The sequence below is a fragment of the Pagrus pagrus genome, assembly GCF_965226575.1.
Source record: "Pagrus pagrus genome assembly, chromosome: 21".
NCBI lineage: Eukaryota > Metazoa > Chordata > Actinopteri > Spariformes > Sparidae > Pagrus > Pagrus pagrus.
Genome location: NC_140208.1, coordinates 14633124 through 14650622, shown reverse-complemented (window position 1 = coordinate 14650622; position 17499 = coordinate 14633124). Strand labels below are relative to the sequence as shown.

Here is a 17499-nt window from a genome sequence, read left to right as displayed (position 1 = left end):
GAACTTGATATAATCTTGATTTTCTTTTTTAAAATAATGCTAACACGGTAGAATCCAATATCGTAGATAAGCAAATATACATTGTATGATAACTGTCCATTTTCACAGGCACTAAGTCTGCAACTGTTCAAGTTGCACTGTGCAGCTTCCCGCCTAAATAATGGGTTATCAACAAAAACTGAATGGATGCCAACTATGCTAATCTGTTTGTAATTTGCCAGTAAAAATTGACAGCTTTTTAGTTTAGTTTTTTTTTTTTTTACTGTTGGTCAGAAAAATGTACAAAAATGAATATAAACAGGCAAAAAATAAGAAAAAACATGTTAACAAACATGTTAAAACATGTTGAATGAACAATGACTATCAAGAGATAATAGTTTAAATAATCTTTAATTGGAGCTCTATTGTAAGTCCGTCTCCATAAAAGGTAGGTCAGCTAGTCTAATTGCAACTACAAGCAATGACTTCCTGAAGCGCTCTGCGTCACACATGTTTTTATCAGGGTGTTTGCTGCATGCGTTTGACGTGGCGTTCTCCCTGGACAACTTTTGGAGGTTTTACCTAAACGGACACCGAGGAGCATCAGCCCATCAGGGTTCGATGTTGTGACTGTTTACTTGTTAAAGGAAGGACAGTATGACATCTGGGCCCTTAAGTTGATGTGTATATGTGTATATATTTCAACTGACTGAGCAAGAAAATCCTTGTCCGAGTAACATATGTCTCCTGTCTATTCCTGTCTGAATGGGATGTTGTTAATTAGTTAAGCGGTGTGGATACTTTTGTCATGCTGTATGGCAGTGTGATCCTTAGTCCTCCTAATTGATGTTGCATGCTCATTCTCATGATCAGAGGCCAAATTTAAAGCGATCACAATACCAGTTTTGTTTCTGCCTCCCTTCCCTAAGTTTTTGTGGAGTTAATTTGCTATGACTCATGCCTGAATTATGTCCGTCTCCTAAGCAGGAATTTATGCAGCTTTAACTCAAATTAGAGGTTTTCTCTTTAAACTGTCAACACCGGTTCTTAATTTTGTCTCAGTGCTTTGAGAAAACATTTGTATTTCCTGATCTTGCTCACATTCCTGTTCAGCCTCTGGCACTGGCACACTTTGGCACAGTGGCGCCCTCTTCAGGGACCTGGGAGCCTCCGCTCTCCTGCAATCTGTGTAGCTTCTCCACTTGTTGCCAATAGATGATTACAAGTGTAACTTGCAGGTTAAATTTATTACGAATTTTCCACTTAACAATGTCTAGATTTCAGTTTTAAAAACATAATGCAGGATTAAATTCCTTTATCAGTAATTTTGCATTATATATCACCATTTTACATCATGGTGAATTATTGTGTTTGTGCAGATTGTCTTGTGCTCGTCCACATAAGTGCAAACGTCAGTCATGCATGATTACCAGTGATTCGACTAAAAATAAAGAACTTTTGAGGGTCAGTGAAACATGCGTGTCTTTTAAAAAGGTGGTTCTTTCTCATACATTTCCATTCTAGCGTTAAGAACCAAAATAATAATCAAAGGAAATACATGCTTACTCTTGTCTGATTAAGTTATGTGAGTCAATAATGTTACAACACAATAAGTCAGAATTACAACTTAACTTACCAACTTTTAATTGTTATCTATAAAGGTTCCACTGGGTGTTTTCTTGGGTCCATTATAATGCTTTATATTCTTACTGTCATTAAATTTGTACTGTCTTTTGTCTGTATTGTGCATTCAGTGCCAAAGGTTTGCACCATTTGAGCTATTTAAATGAGCTCCCTGCTTGAGGATCAATTCACAACCACGGCTTAACTCTCGCCAGCGAGACTGAAAGAAACTGTGTCACCCAATAGCGTGGGCTCCATTGTATCTTTGAAAGGCCTAAGCAGCACTCTGGGTATTGTTTTCCTTAAAGGGGAGTCAGGTTACCTTGACAACGGCAGGATGCCTACCCATAGGCTCTTAGACAGAGAAAAGGCACGGCCAGAGAAGGAGGGAAAGAAAGCGAAAAGAGACAAAAAAGGAGGCAAGATACTTCCCAGCCCCAACTTTATTTCCTTTTTTTCTGAGTTTGTGTGTTTTGAAAACAGGCCTGACGGTTGCCAGTGGGTTGGGACGGAGAGCTGAGGAGGTGAGGATGTGTGTGTGTGGTTGTGTGTGTGTGGTTGTGTGTGTGTGTGTGGTTGTGCGTGTGCTGGTTTGTCTTCCACGCTCAACCGCTGACATCTCTGTATCTGTCTCACATTGACACACATAACAGCCTGGTGACAGTTTTAGTTTCTTTTAGGTTCAGTGTTTCTGTCAGTTTATTGGACATGTTTAACACACTTGCAGAAATGCTGGCGATAACATTACCTTGAAATTAATTAATTTATGCCTACAGGCTATATTGATGCAGTTCATGTGGAAATCGTGACCATTCAATTCCAATTCATAGAAAAAATGGATTGTTATTGCGTTAATCTGAATATTTGAATGGAAAATGTAATTGTGTTACAACAGTGCAATTATGTATTTCTCTGCCAAACAAATAACAATGCATTAATAAATGAGCATTATGCACTTACTGTTTTATGCAATCCTTGTTTTGACAGTGAGATTCAACATCCTGTGAACAGAGGGCCATGCATGTTGCACTGCGGCCACGCAGGTAAGGCTCAGCATCATTAGATTAGTGTCTAGGAAGCGGCCAGGAAGCAAATGCACAGTATGAAGTAACTGATGCACCTCAGTCATGCCCTGCAGTGTGATGTTTGGCTTTACTTTAACCGACTGCAAGCAAAAAATTGCAATTCTCATTCTCATTTTGACAACTATGGTCTCACATTGTGACCAAGCATATAACGTATAAATATATAACGTCATTTATTATTTTGTAATCATACCTTTCTGTGGTGGTCTGGTTTAATATGATTCCTCCTGTGCAGTTTTATAGTTGTGCTACTTTTCCATACTGTACATGCCCTCAACCGAAGACATGCTATGTCGTGACGAGTGCTCTGACAACTTTGACGAAATGCAGATTGATGGAATAAAATGGAAATAGTTTGTCTGGATCTGAATGGGGAGCTTTATAGGCATTAGGAGAGCTTTGAAACTGTTTGTGCATGTACTTGAGCTTGGCTACGCCGTGTTTCTTCAGGTAAGGGTGGTGGGTTTACTGGCCTGATGAAAGTGAGAGCAAAGTGATTGCTCTCTTTGCCCCAGTTAAACTGAAGCTGGGAGCCCATTCGAGCAGTGAGCAGAGGCACGCTATAGCGGCACATCGCGCTCAAGATATTTGTTTTGACACACCAGGGTTCTCACTTGAAGTCATGGAACAATTTCTCCACATTCTCAGTGTATTTGAAGGCAAAGTCAAGCGGCGTGTTTTTACTGCTTCAAATCGGCTCTTAAAATCAAATCTATTAAATTAAAAGGAGATATAACTGGCTGGTTCGACACAACTTATTTAAAAGTGACCTTTTATGTCATGTCCAATATGTGTCCATTAAACCTACTAAAAAAATATGACAATGACATATCTGGAGTTGCACACAGAGCTGACTCTGCACTCATGAAAAAATATGATGCACTGGACATGGTCTTCCATCAAGTTCCCTGGGGGGAACATGTGCCGTTGTGAGGGGGTTCCTATGTGGAAACATAGCAAGCTAATTTAACTCAACTGAGAAAACAGAAGGATTTGAGTAAAGAGATATACCTGCATATTGAGTCAGAAATGAGCATTAACAACTGAAATACAGAGTGTGCTGAAAGCTAGTTAGCCAGCAAGCAGGAAAGCCTAAAGCTAGTTAGCAACAATGTTAGTTAGTTAGATAACAGGTTAATAGCTAATGCATAAATGGTTGAAATAAATAGCTATGAGTAGGCTAACATGTAGCCTAGCCTCAATGAAACAGGTAATGGCAGCTTTTTTTTATTTTTTAAAGTTAGTTGTCATTGGTTACTTGAGTTCACTACTACTTGAGTTGATGTACTGTATGCTGCTTGATGTATAGCATTTGAAGAGAGAGGTTTTTTATTGTGTATTGTGCCCTCTAGTGGTTGCCTGCTGCTCTGTCTGTGCCTGTCTGTGCTCACCCTGCTGCTGCAGAGCCTCTGGGTGCCAATTGAGATGACCCGCGATGAACCTGCAGGAAGGTCACCTGAAGAACAAGGTAACAAACACACATGGACGCACATGGTTTAGCTTAGGACAGGACCTTGGTAAACAACAGAAGCCCTTTTAAAATAGCAACTTAGTAGGCATTAAATGGGAAATAGGGCAACAGTAGTGTATACCAGTACCAATGTTAGATAAAGCTTTATACACAATCGCAGTGGGACCTCCCATGTGTTTGATAGTTGTGGGTTTGCGGGAAAGAAATAGATACTGCTGTTTAATACAATACTCTTTAAACTGTAGCTAAACAAGGTATTTAAGAGGGCAGTAGACAAGCTTGTCTGGGCAAAAGCCTTCTTTGTGGTTTACAAGGAAGCAACAAATGTCGTCAACAATCTTCTCCAAAGTGTATTTTTTTGGTAAAATCAGCATTCATCAAGCACCAAATGAAAAATATGAAATATTCTGGTGCTGTGCCTCTCCCAACAGTTGTTCTTAGACATCATCAGGAGCAATTTGGAAATAGACTCAACAAGCTCCACTCGGTGTTTTGAGGTGTTCAGGAAGTCTCAAATAAACATTACAGTTTTTGTATGTTGCTTTTGTTTTGAGCATTTGAACGTTTGAATCATTTAAATAGTTGCTGATGATATTTAGTTTTTTGCGTTAGACCCCAAATGAAAAATGATGATCTAGCACAGATCCTGATTCATGATGGTTTTTATTGTTTTTCTCAATTCAAAGCAATGTTTTGTCAGTAAATATAGCTTTGTGGATATAATATCATAATACACAGATTTAACTTAAGACAGAATAAACTCTCAACAATTTTTGTGAAAGACGTGGACAATGTGGCAACTGCATCAGTTTCAAATGTAATCCCAGAGGATAACTTTTTATCCAAACATCCTGATCATTTTCGTCTCAAATTCTAGGAAAATAGTTTTTAGCTGACAATGTAACCCACGGGTGCATCTCAGCCACAGACCCCTAATTGCTCTGTGCTTTGAGAGACCCACCACGACTTGTGTATAAAGAGCCACCCGGCGACGGTTGTGTTGGAAAATACACCACATGGGGGAAGCTGTTGGTCAGCACACACAGTTAATTACAGCTCAAATTTATTACCAAAAGATGCTCGGTTTTCAACCAATCTCTGTGAAAAATCATCTGTCTGACCAAGTCAGTTTATTTACAGTTATCTTTAATTTAAAGATCACTCCAGCACTGGGGGTGGCGGGTGATGAGACAGTTACAGATGTTCCTCGTGAAGGGATTTTGTCAATGAAAAAGAAATATGTTGGCACTGACAGTGAGGAATGTATAGTAGTGTTAACATATTAACATAAAAACATATTATTGTGTTTGGAAAACACAGAATAAGGAGCTTTGTACTGCACACTTTCAGTTTCCATGTGATCTGACACTCTGTAGAAATAACTTATAGTATATTGTCTAGTGTGTGATATAGCTAGTAAGTAACACACACACACACACACACACACACACACACACACACACACACACACACACACACACACACACACACAAACATCCCAACATTGCCAACAGTGGACTCGCATTCTACACCAACCAAGTGTAGACCTCTGCTTCTGGTCACACACACACACACACACACACACACACACAATTTTATAAGCGTCACATACACACCTTTATGAGTCTAGAAATTGTTTGGCTATGGTTATCTCACCTAGCTGGCATTAAGTTGTTCCAGGGCCCCACCTCTTCTCTCTCATTCATCTTTCATTGCACCCGTACCCAACGGGCCCCTGTACATGTAAGTAGTGATACGCTGACAGTCAGCTGAGCAAACAGAGATGAAGTGACATCACCAGTCTGCAGGATTTTACTGTGCAGGTTAAACCTCAATTCCCAAGGAGATCCTTATGACCGCAATTCAACCCTCACTCCACCAACGCCACCCGCCTCACTGAATAGAGAAAGCACAGTGTGAGCAGTCTTTCCCAACAACTGTTTTCAACTGTCCCAGAGGTTCACAGTATAACGATTTAATTTTAATCTTAATATTTCATTGAATGGGAATAAAATAATTCATGATCGAATGGAATGTGTTATTTTGTGGGATTGTGTCACTCAAAAAATTAGTTTTTACACTGATTGGCCACTATGTTAAATCAGCTTCCTGGTGGCTTGGGGTCAAGGGGATACATAGAGGCCTGACCCTTCTGGTGTGCCCCATGGGACCTTATTTGCGAAAAAAAAAAATGTAAGTAGTCAATGAAGAGTGACGAATTCTATTTTTGATCCCATTTAAACTGTGCCATGAATTACACATATGATTTTTGTCAATTTTTAAGATAGTTTTGCAGGTCAAGAAAGTCAGTTTGTCGTAAAGATAGTAGAAAGATAGTTGTGTACAACTGCAGTCACTCTAAGTTAGTCAGGTTAGTGAGCTAGCTAATATACGGGACTGGGTCTACAAGGTTTTGGTAATGGGTTCTGGTGAGCGTTGAACAAGACGACATCACTTATGCGACTGTTGGATGTGTGCTCTTTTTAATTATTTACTTTCAAGGTCTCATACTTCAACCGTTTTATGGAAAACGTAAGTGTAATTCACGGAACAATTTAAAAAATAGCTTCTCTTCTGTCATTCACTATCATACGTACATTTTTCTCAAATAAGGATGGTCGTCCAGCAGAAGGGGCTCCAAATGAAACGCACGATTACTTTGAATACAATTCCCCAAAGTTTGAACATTTTTGGGACAGTGTGCTGTTTGTGAATAGCCTGACGTCATTGTACACGTTGAAATATAACCTTAACAGCATATGAAGTCAGCAATTTGAGCTTAATGCTTTAACCGTGAAGGTGTGAAAACATTCACATAAACATAGCATTCACTATGTCCATATAGGTGTACGTGCCTGTACATGTGGGGGGGCTGTCTCTGAATCCACAAAAGCAATATGAGATGACTGCAAAGCTCTAGGAAAGATGTGGTTGTCAGAAATTATGACTCAACACCATCTTTATCCGTCATAAAATTGTCATTCAGGGAAATTCACCTCTGTGAAAATGATTAGTTGCCGCTGGAACATGGAAAACACCCCATCATCAGTGCTGATTCATTTACAGAAGATCAAGTTAAGAAAACAGCATTACATAACCCTGCTATTTCATGAGACAGATCAAGATTTCCTATGACATAATACCCAGGATCACTACTTAAACATTATGATAGGCGGTAGCATATGATACTGTACATACATGACATACTGTGCCATATTGTTTACACTTTACATCATAGGTCAGCGTGGTCTGGGCGTTCGCAGGCTGGCTCTCCGCTTGGAGGCGTTGAATACGCAGGTGCAGAGGCTGAGCAGAGAGCGAGACGTCACCCAACTGACCAGAGAAGATCTCAGTCTGTTACTGCAGAGGTAACATGCAAACAGAAGATAATGAAAATACAGATGTAGTTTATTATATTTCGTCATACAGTGTGGTTACATGAAGATATCTGTTCCAGCTTTAGGCAGGACCAGCAAGGCTTAGCCCACCTGGTAGAGAGGGAGCTGAAGAGAGTGTCTCAGAGGCTCGACCAGCTCAGCCGTCACCATCACCATCAGTCTCACACACCGTCACCGCATGATGAACTCAGACTACACACAGGTAAAGCCCAGCAGATACCTAGCCTATATATCATATGTAGTCTTTAAAAACCTTTTTGAAAAGGGATTCAACTGAAAGGTGTTACATTATTGGTGAAAATGTTGATATTACATTTTTTATTACAATTTCAATCACTTTTAGTGCGACTTTTACTACATTTTCAGTAAATACTTGCATTATTGGGTGCTACATGACATTATTTCACTAAATCGTACATAGCATGCTCATGATTACCAACCTTTATGCTTTTGATATGAAGGAAAAGATAAGAAAGGCGAAAGAAACCCACTTTTCTCTGGATAGTGTTTCAGGAAACAGTTTCTATTTGGCTTCTTAGTTTAGATTTGTCATGTCCTGTCGTGTACAAGTGCTGGCCATACCCAACCAAAGAATTTGATTAAAGCAGATAGGGAGGATCGGCTGGGTTTCAATTTTAATTTTACTGTGTACTGTGCCAAAACCATTTCATTGTCCTGCACAAAAACAGTGATTTTAGGATTTGTTCCAGTTATAATATGATTCTACATTCTTGTACACCAAATGAATACACTCCCTCCCCCCCTACATGTTGCCAGCTTCAATAATTGGCCAATTGCAAGCTTTTCTGTGGTATACTGCTGCGGTAGTGCGATACTCCGAGCCAAACGCACGGTTCATAGCCTCAATAGAGGTTAACCACACAGTGAAATTAACAAGCTGTGATAATGGAGGGTGTGAATGGGGGGGTTAAAGGGCAGTGGGTGCAGGTGGTTATGGGGGATGAAGTCCTTGAATAGAAGTTTAACAAGTCCCACAGAGCCAGTGTCGGTCAACTGGCCGTGGGGAGGAAAAAAAGTTTACGTCTATGCTATGACCCTCCCGAGAGGTGTCAGGTGAAAGTCAGGTTACGCACCCTGGTTGGCACGCGAGCGATCGTGTGTGTGTGTGTGTGTGTGTGTGTGTGTGTGTGTGGGCAGTGGGGATGAGTGGGTACATGCTTAACTCCTCTGCTGAAAAAAAGGGGAATTCATAAAGCTCGGGCCACACAGACACCATACTGTGCATATGTGAGGGCGCACACTTGTCGACATGCACACACACATGCCACCCGCATGCACACAAACACACACTCCGCCATCACCAGCCTGTTCGCCCCCTACCCTCTTCCTCTCACATTACCTCACACACCCATAAAATACGACTGAATTACCCACGAGTCCTTTCACCAACTTGTCTACTCATATACTTGTTTTTGCAGAGGGAGCACTTTATTTTTTTTCTCGCCGCGCTCCTATAGCATATCACTGTTTTCTGGCTTTCACACCTCGACTACGGCTGCAGGTTTTCTTATCTTTTTTCATCTCTTTTCCTTTTTACTAGGTTGTTTTACATAGTTAAACACTGTGTATTTTGGCATGGGCTAGCATTGTAAAAAGGGTATGTTTGGTAGGAGGCAGGTGGGTCAGGTGTGTGTGAGCGTGTGTGTTCATTCCACTTGATTGACATTGGCTAGAGATGGTGGGGGGCTTACGGGAAGGGGCCTCTGAGAACACACTGCCTCTACTAATGCCTCTTACACGCATGGCCGCACCATACATCGCGCTGATGGCTGCTATTCATTGTGAGTGGAGAGGTTGTATATCAAAGTTATTATCCACTGTTCTTCATTAACTCTACAATGTTCTTTTTGTTGCTAAAGCCAGGCATGTGGAGTAACGATGCATTCAAAACGTCCACGTCAAGAAAAATGGTGTGACGGTTAATATCTCACCCATAGGGCCCAACGAGAAGTGCGAGGTGCCAATGGATCCTGCGTATCCGGTGTGTGCGGAGAAAGTGGAGGTGAGAAAGTGGAAATATGCTGTATGTGGTAGCATGAACTGTGTGGCTCCACTTAAAGTTTAAAGTGTAATATTTAGTTCCAAGTATATGAGCTGGATATGAAAAGACCCTTATAGACTAGCTAAGCTAATCTACATGATGAATTACTGTACATAACCAAAAACATGTGCTGTTGTTTTGACTTATAATTATTTTGATTTAACATCTGTCTCTCTGGCAGTTCCTGCGGGCCCGTTGGCAGTCGGACCCCTGTTATGCCTTTTATGGGGTGGATGGCACCACCTGCTCCATATTGACTTATCTTAGCCAAATAGAGGACTTTTGTCCCCCTCGTCCTGGAAGAAAACACTCTTCCCCACAATGGCACGAAAAACCTCACGCTTACGCAGAGAAGGTACGACCACAACTGTGGAGGACAAGTGTCACAGAAACAGTAATAAAGCATTTCATTATTTAAAGGTGCAATATGTGTAAAGAGATTGGCCAATAGGGGGCAGCATATCACCAGAGAAACTGATAATCGCTGCTAACTGTAGCTGCCGTTAGCTAGATAGCTTAGTTAGCATGTAGCTTGCGGTCCGGGGTGTTGATGCTTAAACTGCTAACACGGAAGCTTTGAATGGGCGGCCTGAGATGAGCGGGTTAGCTAGCTGGTTAGCAACTTTAGTGAATAGCTCTTTAACATAATCAAGGTGTATCGTCAGAACTGTTACTACTTCACATTCTGTGGATATATTTTTTTTAATGTTTTCAACTAAAATTCGTACATATTGCACCTTTAACAACTATATTTTAAAATTAAAAATAGGCAAAAATAAATGTGTTTACAAAATATCACTGTCTGATGTTGACTGATTGAGCACCAGTCTACTTTACTAAAACACTACCCAACAATAATTTCTATCATGCTTTGCACATCCTCACTGTTTCATACCACTGTTGTACACAGGCTGAGATACATACAACTTTAAGGCCGCTGTATGAGGTCATCAGCAACAGCAGTGGTCCTGCCGTAAACTTCATCCGGTCCAGAGTGGAAAGGATGTCTGAACGGTGGATACAGGCCGGTCTGAGGATGAGGCAGAGCAGCAACAAGACGGTCCCGACCCTGATGAAGGTATAAACCAGCATGTCAACTCTGATTTTTCATATAAAATGTTGGTCTTTATAACATCCACATCTGCCGTCCTCTAGGTGCTGCTTTATCCCGGAGCCCTGGCTGGGAGCATTGGCCAGCAGTTTGAAGCCATGGTGAAGAGAGGGGGTCCTCTAGGGGAGCTGGTTCAGTGGGCTGACCTCAGTGCCTGTCTGACAGTTCTGGGCCACAACTTAACCTTCAGCACCTCACAGCACCAACTTCACAGGTAGTAGTGTATTGGATTGAGTAGGATTTAAACACAACTGACATATGATGTATTCATGGATGTCTGCAGAGACCCAAGAGATCAATGCTGAATCACGTTGAGAAAGTAGTGATGTGATGTGTGTTTATTGTGATTGGTCCAGCCTGATAGGTGCTGCTCCAGGCCAAGGCAGTTGTCCAATCCAGAGGCCCCTGACCTTTGACCTCATCTATACTGACTACCACGGCCTTGCTCACCTTCAAGGCGCCATGGGACTGGCTTTCTTGCATTATCGGTACAACCACAAAAACGTTCTCAATGATTTAATGTAACTTGCATTACAGTGTGACACTGATTTATTTGTGTAAGCACACTGTGGCTTTATTGCATAATTCACATTGTACAGTACCAAAGTACAATGTCAACTTTTGTTTCCATATTTCTAATATCTTTTGCCATGATATTTAACGGGTACACTCAAAGGAACAGTTCACCCAAAAATGAAAATCTGGCCAATATCTACTCACCCCCATGCCAATGGGGGTGAGTAGATAAACCAAACAAATACTAAATATCGAAGGCAGCATTACACACCATTTGTTCTTTGTGTTCAGCGTGTGTCACTGTAGGATACATTTTGTTTTTAATCATTCTAGGTGTCGCTTCAGAATCCTGGACTCTTTTGGCACGGAACCAGCCTTTAACTTGGGGAGTTACGCACGCAGCCATGGATATAAAACACTGTGGGGCAGCTGGGGTCTGCAACCTCTGCAGTACATGACCATGTTCCGTAAGTTTGTGCACATCTGTAATCATGCGAACATGTGACTCGACGTGTGTGAGAACACAGCTGTGTGTCGGTGACTTAGCACAGTAGATTGATTCAGCAATGCACTTGTCGACACACATTTACGCACATTTATATCTTGCTGCCGCAGCACTGATCCCTCACGTACACCCCTCTGAGCGTCTTCTCGGCGAGAGGATTAATGTCTGAGGTTAAATAAACGTAGTGCCCAGACAGCGCTTTCATTCCAACACCTCTCCCTGTCATCTTTCCCACCCTGCCGGGAGATGGAGACAAGCTGGACGCGCTGGGCCGAGAGCCACCCTTCATGTCTCAGCCTGGAACACTGTTTATTTGTCCGGCGGAGGGGGAGAGAGGGATGGCTGTTAGCTGATGGCGGGGGGAAAAGGGAAGAAAAAGAGAGAGACAGCGAAAGAGAAACAAAAGACTCAGGAAGGAGAATGGAAAGAAAGAAGCTTGAGGAGATTGCGGGCCGCTGTTTATGCTTCTGTTTTGAAATGGGGGCGAGGAAGACGGTCGATTGAAGGGTTTGAACTAACAAGCAGACGAAGCCGAACTGTAAACAGGCGGGCGAAGACACCGATACAAACAAGAAACTTCATTCCTTCACAGCTTCTTATCCGACCCCCGCATGTTGCATGTTCTTGATCATATCAGTGTGCTGTTGCATATCTGCGCTGTTGCATATCTCTGCTCATCGGATAGATGAGTGTGTGAGGCGGTGAACCAGGTGTAGAGACAAGTGGGGAGATTCTGTAAGAGATTTGGCAAAAGTCTGTCTGCCTCGAGACAGGGGAGAATGACACACACACACACAAATGTTGCAGATGCTTGCACACACACACCTTTGCTGGCACATTCCTAGCAAAGTAAATACTCGTCTTTCACACCTTCCTCAGTGTGTCGGAGGGCAGCAGGGTGGCAGCTGCCTCTCCAAACAGCCAGACGTTTAACCTCTTATACATCTCATTTCCTTTCACTGCTGATTTATTCTGCACAGCGTGTTTTCCCTCTCGCACAGAATTTTAATCTCGGCCGTTATATTTTTGGCTTATGTTCTCAGTAATATCAATGTCCACTGTAATTTTATCGATCCTCTTTGACGTAATATCTTTTTTCCATTTTGTGTTTTGTTTTTAAGGAAGATGTGTCCAAAGGCATTCACCATCTTTGTGTTGTTTTGGTAAAACAACTGCTGAATTTAGGACATTTTTAAGACAAAATGGACTTTCTAGCCCAGAGTCCTGACCTTTCTTATAGACATTGAGAACAATATCTGTGATGCAATTTATTTATCTTTACATGTATCATCTAACCGCTTTGTGTTTTGTCATCTCTAGCTCACACTCCTGATAACTCCTTCCTGGGCTTTGTGAGCGAGGAGGCAGTGAGGGAGGAAGCGAGGGAGGAAGAGCTGGAGGCGGACGCCTACAAGAAAGACAAGATAGCGGTCGTCTATGGCAAACAGGACTACATGTGGCAGGTATAATGACTGATATAGTGAAGTATAGGAATGCCTAATGTTTTAGTGCATATATAAAAAGGCCCTCCCAGTCAAGAAGAAATGCATCAAGAAGCCAGATACTACACCATTTTACATGAAAGTCAAGATTTCACAAAGACAGCCTTGTGTTTTTATTCTTGCTGTACTGAAGCCTACACACTCTGGTTGCTCTATGTGCGTGTTTCTGTATGTGTGTATATATATCAGGGTAAATCTGAGTATGTGGGGGTGATCAGTGAAGAGCTGGAGACCCACGCTACAGTCTACCAGCCTCCAGGACACGTCTCTAACCTGCCCAGCTTCATCACAAACCACGGCCTGCTGACTCAGGAACGCTTCCTACGACTTCTCCGCAGAGCCAAGGTCAGATAAGAGCCGGTGAATCTGCATCTAGTGTATATATTGTATAAGCTTAACCATGATGGATCCTCATTAAGATGCAAAATAACCTTCCCTCTGCTGCTTCCCTCAGGTGTTTGTCGGCCTCGGGTTCCCCTACGAGGGTCCAGCTCCCATTGAGGCGATAGCTCTAGGCTGTGTGTTCCTTCAGCCACGATTTCATCCACCACACTCATCAGACAACAATGACTTCTACAAAGGCAAGCCCACCACGAGACAGGTAGGCATCTCCTTCAACTGAGAAGAAAGGATAGTTTGAATTAAATATAAATATCATAATAAATGACTTTGGATCACAGATCTCCTCCCAACACCCGTACGCTGAAACATTCATCGGCAAACCCCACGTGTGGAGTGTAGATGCGAACAACAAGACTGATGTACGGGAGGCGGTCAGAGCCATTCTACACATGGAGGTGGTATATATGAATGTATACAGACACACTTTTTGTGATTCTTGATTGTGATTGACTGATTTCAGTAGCACTAAATAAGAGTCTGTGTGTGTGCTGTTGCAGGTGAAGCCTTTCACTCCGCGAGAGTTCACATGTGGGGGAATGCTGGAGAGGGTTCATGCTTATATCACTCATCAGGTACAGAGTCGAGCCTCACAGGATAGACCTGTTACACTGTATTTTTGGGAATCGTTGACGCTTATATGTCTACAATAGTCCGACCCAACACTGGAGTTTCTTGGACATATAATAGACGTTTTTAAGGCTTTTCCATTCTGCTAAAGGTTTTGGATAACAGAGAAACTATTTAGCTCATGCTTAGTTCAACCTCTCCACATTTTCAACTTTCTTTTTCTTGAATCCCTCCAGAAACTTTGCAGTAAATCCGTCCCTGCTTGGCCACCAGAAAGTGCTCTGAGGGTGCACCTGGGTCCCCTGGGTCAGTCATGTGTAGAAGTGTGTCGACGCTCCTCCCACGTGTGTGAGCCCGCTCTGTTTCACCACCTCAACAATCCTGCTGCATTCAACAGGTGAGAAATCAGCAATCATCTACTTTTAGGATGTAGGTCGCCAGTATACGCAAATAAATATGCTTACATTTCCCATTTTGTAGACTCGGGATAGGCTGCTCCAGCATGAAGCAGGAATTGAACCACCTGTTCCCTTCCTACAGTCCTTGGGGTCGACACTGTGGCCTCCAGCAGGAGACTCTGCTGTTCAGTTGTGCCGGCTCCGACCCTTCACATCGCAGACTGTGTCCCTGCAGGGCTCACCTACCAGGGCAGGTGGCACTTTGCCCTGACTGCCTCTAAACAACATAAAAGAACTCAGGAAATAGCAAAAACAGAAGGGAAGAGAAGGGGAAGAAGGTGATAAGATGAAGACAGCACCAAAGAGCCAATCTGCAATGCATACTGTATCGTTAAAGAATTGATCTCGACCAAAGACGAGAGACTGTCCTGCCAATATGACTGAAATCTTTGTGGTCCTGTTGGTGGATCTCGCACTAGCTATGTTTACATGGACAATATTTCTTCATTCCTAAAGAAATCATTCCAATGAATGAAGATTTTGGGTCACTTGTTTACATGGGACGGGATTAATGTCGTCTGGTGTTTACGTACAACAACAAATCTAATCAGAACAGCTGTGTGACATGTGCAAAAGTGATGTTATATAGTTCTTTAAGAGTTTGTAGACCAGTTCACCTTAGAAGCCATCGAGAAATGTACTTCACTATCCATTTACATCAAGAGGTTGACGTAGAAAGGAACGCTGGTAAATAATCAATGAAAAGTTTAAACTACCCCTCTTCAACTGATTGAAATTGTCTTCAGGCTGGGCCTGTTTGTTCTGATTGAGGAGCATTTTTATTCTCTTTGGGTTTATAATCAGAATATTAGGCTCCATGTTAACCAAGCTTTGAAAGAAATAATATTTGCACTCTATTTTATTATCATGTGCACATTGATATGGGTTGAAAATCATTTTAGTGCTCCAATAATGTGAAGGAATAATTTCAGTTAGCATTCAAAGTGCAACATTAGCATCATAACAGAAATCTCAGGTCTGTAACAATTTGTCAGATGTAATGTAGGTGCTACCGACAAACAAAAGTCATTACGTCGTAACAATGTTGTGTGTTGAAAACTTGAATCGTGAAGTAAACATGTAACGCTGTGATCCTACATACACACCATTCACCCTATTACGAGACACTGTACCATGAAAATGTTGATTTGAAGGTAAAAAAAAGGTACATAATGTTGTTTTAATTCACCACAAACACATTAAGTGATAAGGTTCCATCTTAAAGGAAGTGGACATTCAACTATTCAGGGATCAATCAAGAAAGAAACTGTGCCATGTTTACTTCAAGGAAACGTGTAAAATGTGGCAGTCTGGATCGACTTGCTAGATTTGTCTTGTGCAGTTGTTATGGATAAGACTGATTTATTACTCAGGAACCAGAACTTAATTATTGTTACTTCACAAGTACTACTGAATTCAAGGCCTGGTGTCTCATAACGCAGAGTGAAGTCGCTGTTGTTATTGTAGCTTTTCCTTGATCCCTTAAGCAAAATGGTGCACTTTAGGGAAAAGGTGTATTTAAATGAATATACGTGAGAAGTTGCACCACTCCTAAGCCATATAATCCTCAGTGTTCAACTTCTTCTACTTTGCTCCAGATCACAGTACAGTGCACTTCAATATTATGCTAAATAAGTATCTAATCATTCATTCTCTCACAGTAATGTATCACACTGGTCAGCGTTGCATGGGATTACCGCTCATGTAACCCCCTCGATGCATTGCTGGCTTCAAATATTAGCCCGGGCCTCGGAGGAGAGCGCGTGACAGCCTAAGTGATGAGGCTCATTATCTGAGTGAATCATGGATAACCTCTGGATGCCTTTGGGAGGTCACAGCCATATGACCATGATTATACTGTCATATAAACCATTGGTTCCCAACCGTCTTTGACTTAGGAAACCCCCTCAGCTCCCCCCCACCTCACCAGCCCAGTCAAAACCTTATTGTTTGTCTTTCAAACGCATATTTTGCGTCATTTAGAGTGGGAAAAAGTCACCGAAGGCAAGATTAATTATGTTTCCTTGAGTTATTTTACTAGAAAATTACATCGTAAATGGTTTTGATCAAAACAGATGACTAATTTTGCCCAGAGTTCAATATTAGTCCTTGCCTGCCTTATTGACCTACAGATACTTTGAGCCCCCCAAGAGTATTTTATATGTTTATGAACAAACATGGAAACTTTAAATACAGTGATTTAGCTACGTGACACACACACAAGAGGTTTTTACGCCTTAAAATTTCCTTTTCAGAAGCCTCAACTGGTCAAACAGGCTTATCCCATCATCCCTGCCTGCAAAACAGCTTGTGCAAGAAACAAATGATTACATCTAAAGGCCAAACTACAGCCCACGATCAGTGTCGTAAGTGATGGGGTGCTGGATTTACACAGCGCAGCTGTTAGCAAAGATGGCTCCAACAATGGCAACAAGCTGCTACTTTGAACTGGATCAATGTGAGGCTTTTCTTGGAAACTCATGGATGTTAACTGGCAGGACTGGAGACCTTTTCCATCAGGATACACTCCATGCAACCAGAACATATTGTCACTCAGGGATCTGGCCGCTCAGGGCTGCGACGACAGGACCAGTTGACAATGTGATTGACTTGTAAATGCCTGTGAAACGGTGCATGAAAACAACATTTCGTGATGACTTTGGTGGTCGCTGGTGAATTCACTTTGGCCCTGTCAAATTAGCCGAGCGGTCCAAGGACAATGGAAATGAACTTGTGTTTATGTCAAAAAGCTGTTTGGATAAAAGGAAAATAAAAGTGCAGAGGGACGTGTATGAAAACCGAAATTTTTGGAAAGTGATG

At 41.9% G+C, this 17499-nt stretch overlaps 1 protein-coding gene across 1 annotated transcript; it reads left to right on the top strand.

The window, feature by feature from the left end:
• Nucleotides 1–2036: 2036 nt before the first annotated feature.
• LOC311250350 (alpha-1,6-mannosylglycoprotein 6-beta-N-acetylglucosaminyltransferase B-like) lies at nucleotides 2037–15103 on the top strand. The gene is made up of 18 exons (XM_084341991.1): nucleotides 2037–2126; nucleotides 2590–2645; nucleotides 4040–4155; nucleotides 7397–7526; nucleotides 7616–7758; nucleotides 9515–9579; nucleotides 9800–9973; nucleotides 10529–10696; nucleotides 10774–10943; nucleotides 11086–11217; nucleotides 11579–11712; nucleotides 13071–13213; nucleotides 13442–13597; nucleotides 13707–13853; nucleotides 13933–14049; nucleotides 14152–14226; nucleotides 14458–14618; nucleotides 14702–15103. Exons 2-18 carry the CDS (start codon nucleotides 2620–2622, stop codon nucleotides 14898–14900), a joined length of 2256 nt encoding a protein of 751 aa, XP_084198117.1. The 5' UTR covers nucleotides 2037–2126; nucleotides 2590–2619; the 3' UTR covers nucleotides 14901–15103.
• Nucleotides 15104–17499: the final 2396 nt, after the last annotated feature.

What these genes read in the sequence shown, in the direction of transcription:
- LOC311250350 (XM_084341991.1), top strand. Translation starts at nt 2,620, where the DNA reads ATGCATGTTGCACTGCGGCCACGCAG. An exon ending in AACAGGACTACATGTGGCAG is followed by an intron (nt 13,214 to 13,441) that starts GTATAATGACTG and finishes TATATATATCAG; the next exon opens with GGTAAATCTGAGTATGTGGG. An exon ending in ATGCTTATATCACTCATCAG is followed by an intron (nt 14,227 to 14,457) that starts GTACAGAGTCGA and finishes GAATCCCTCCAG; the next exon opens with AAACTTTGCAGTAAATCCGT.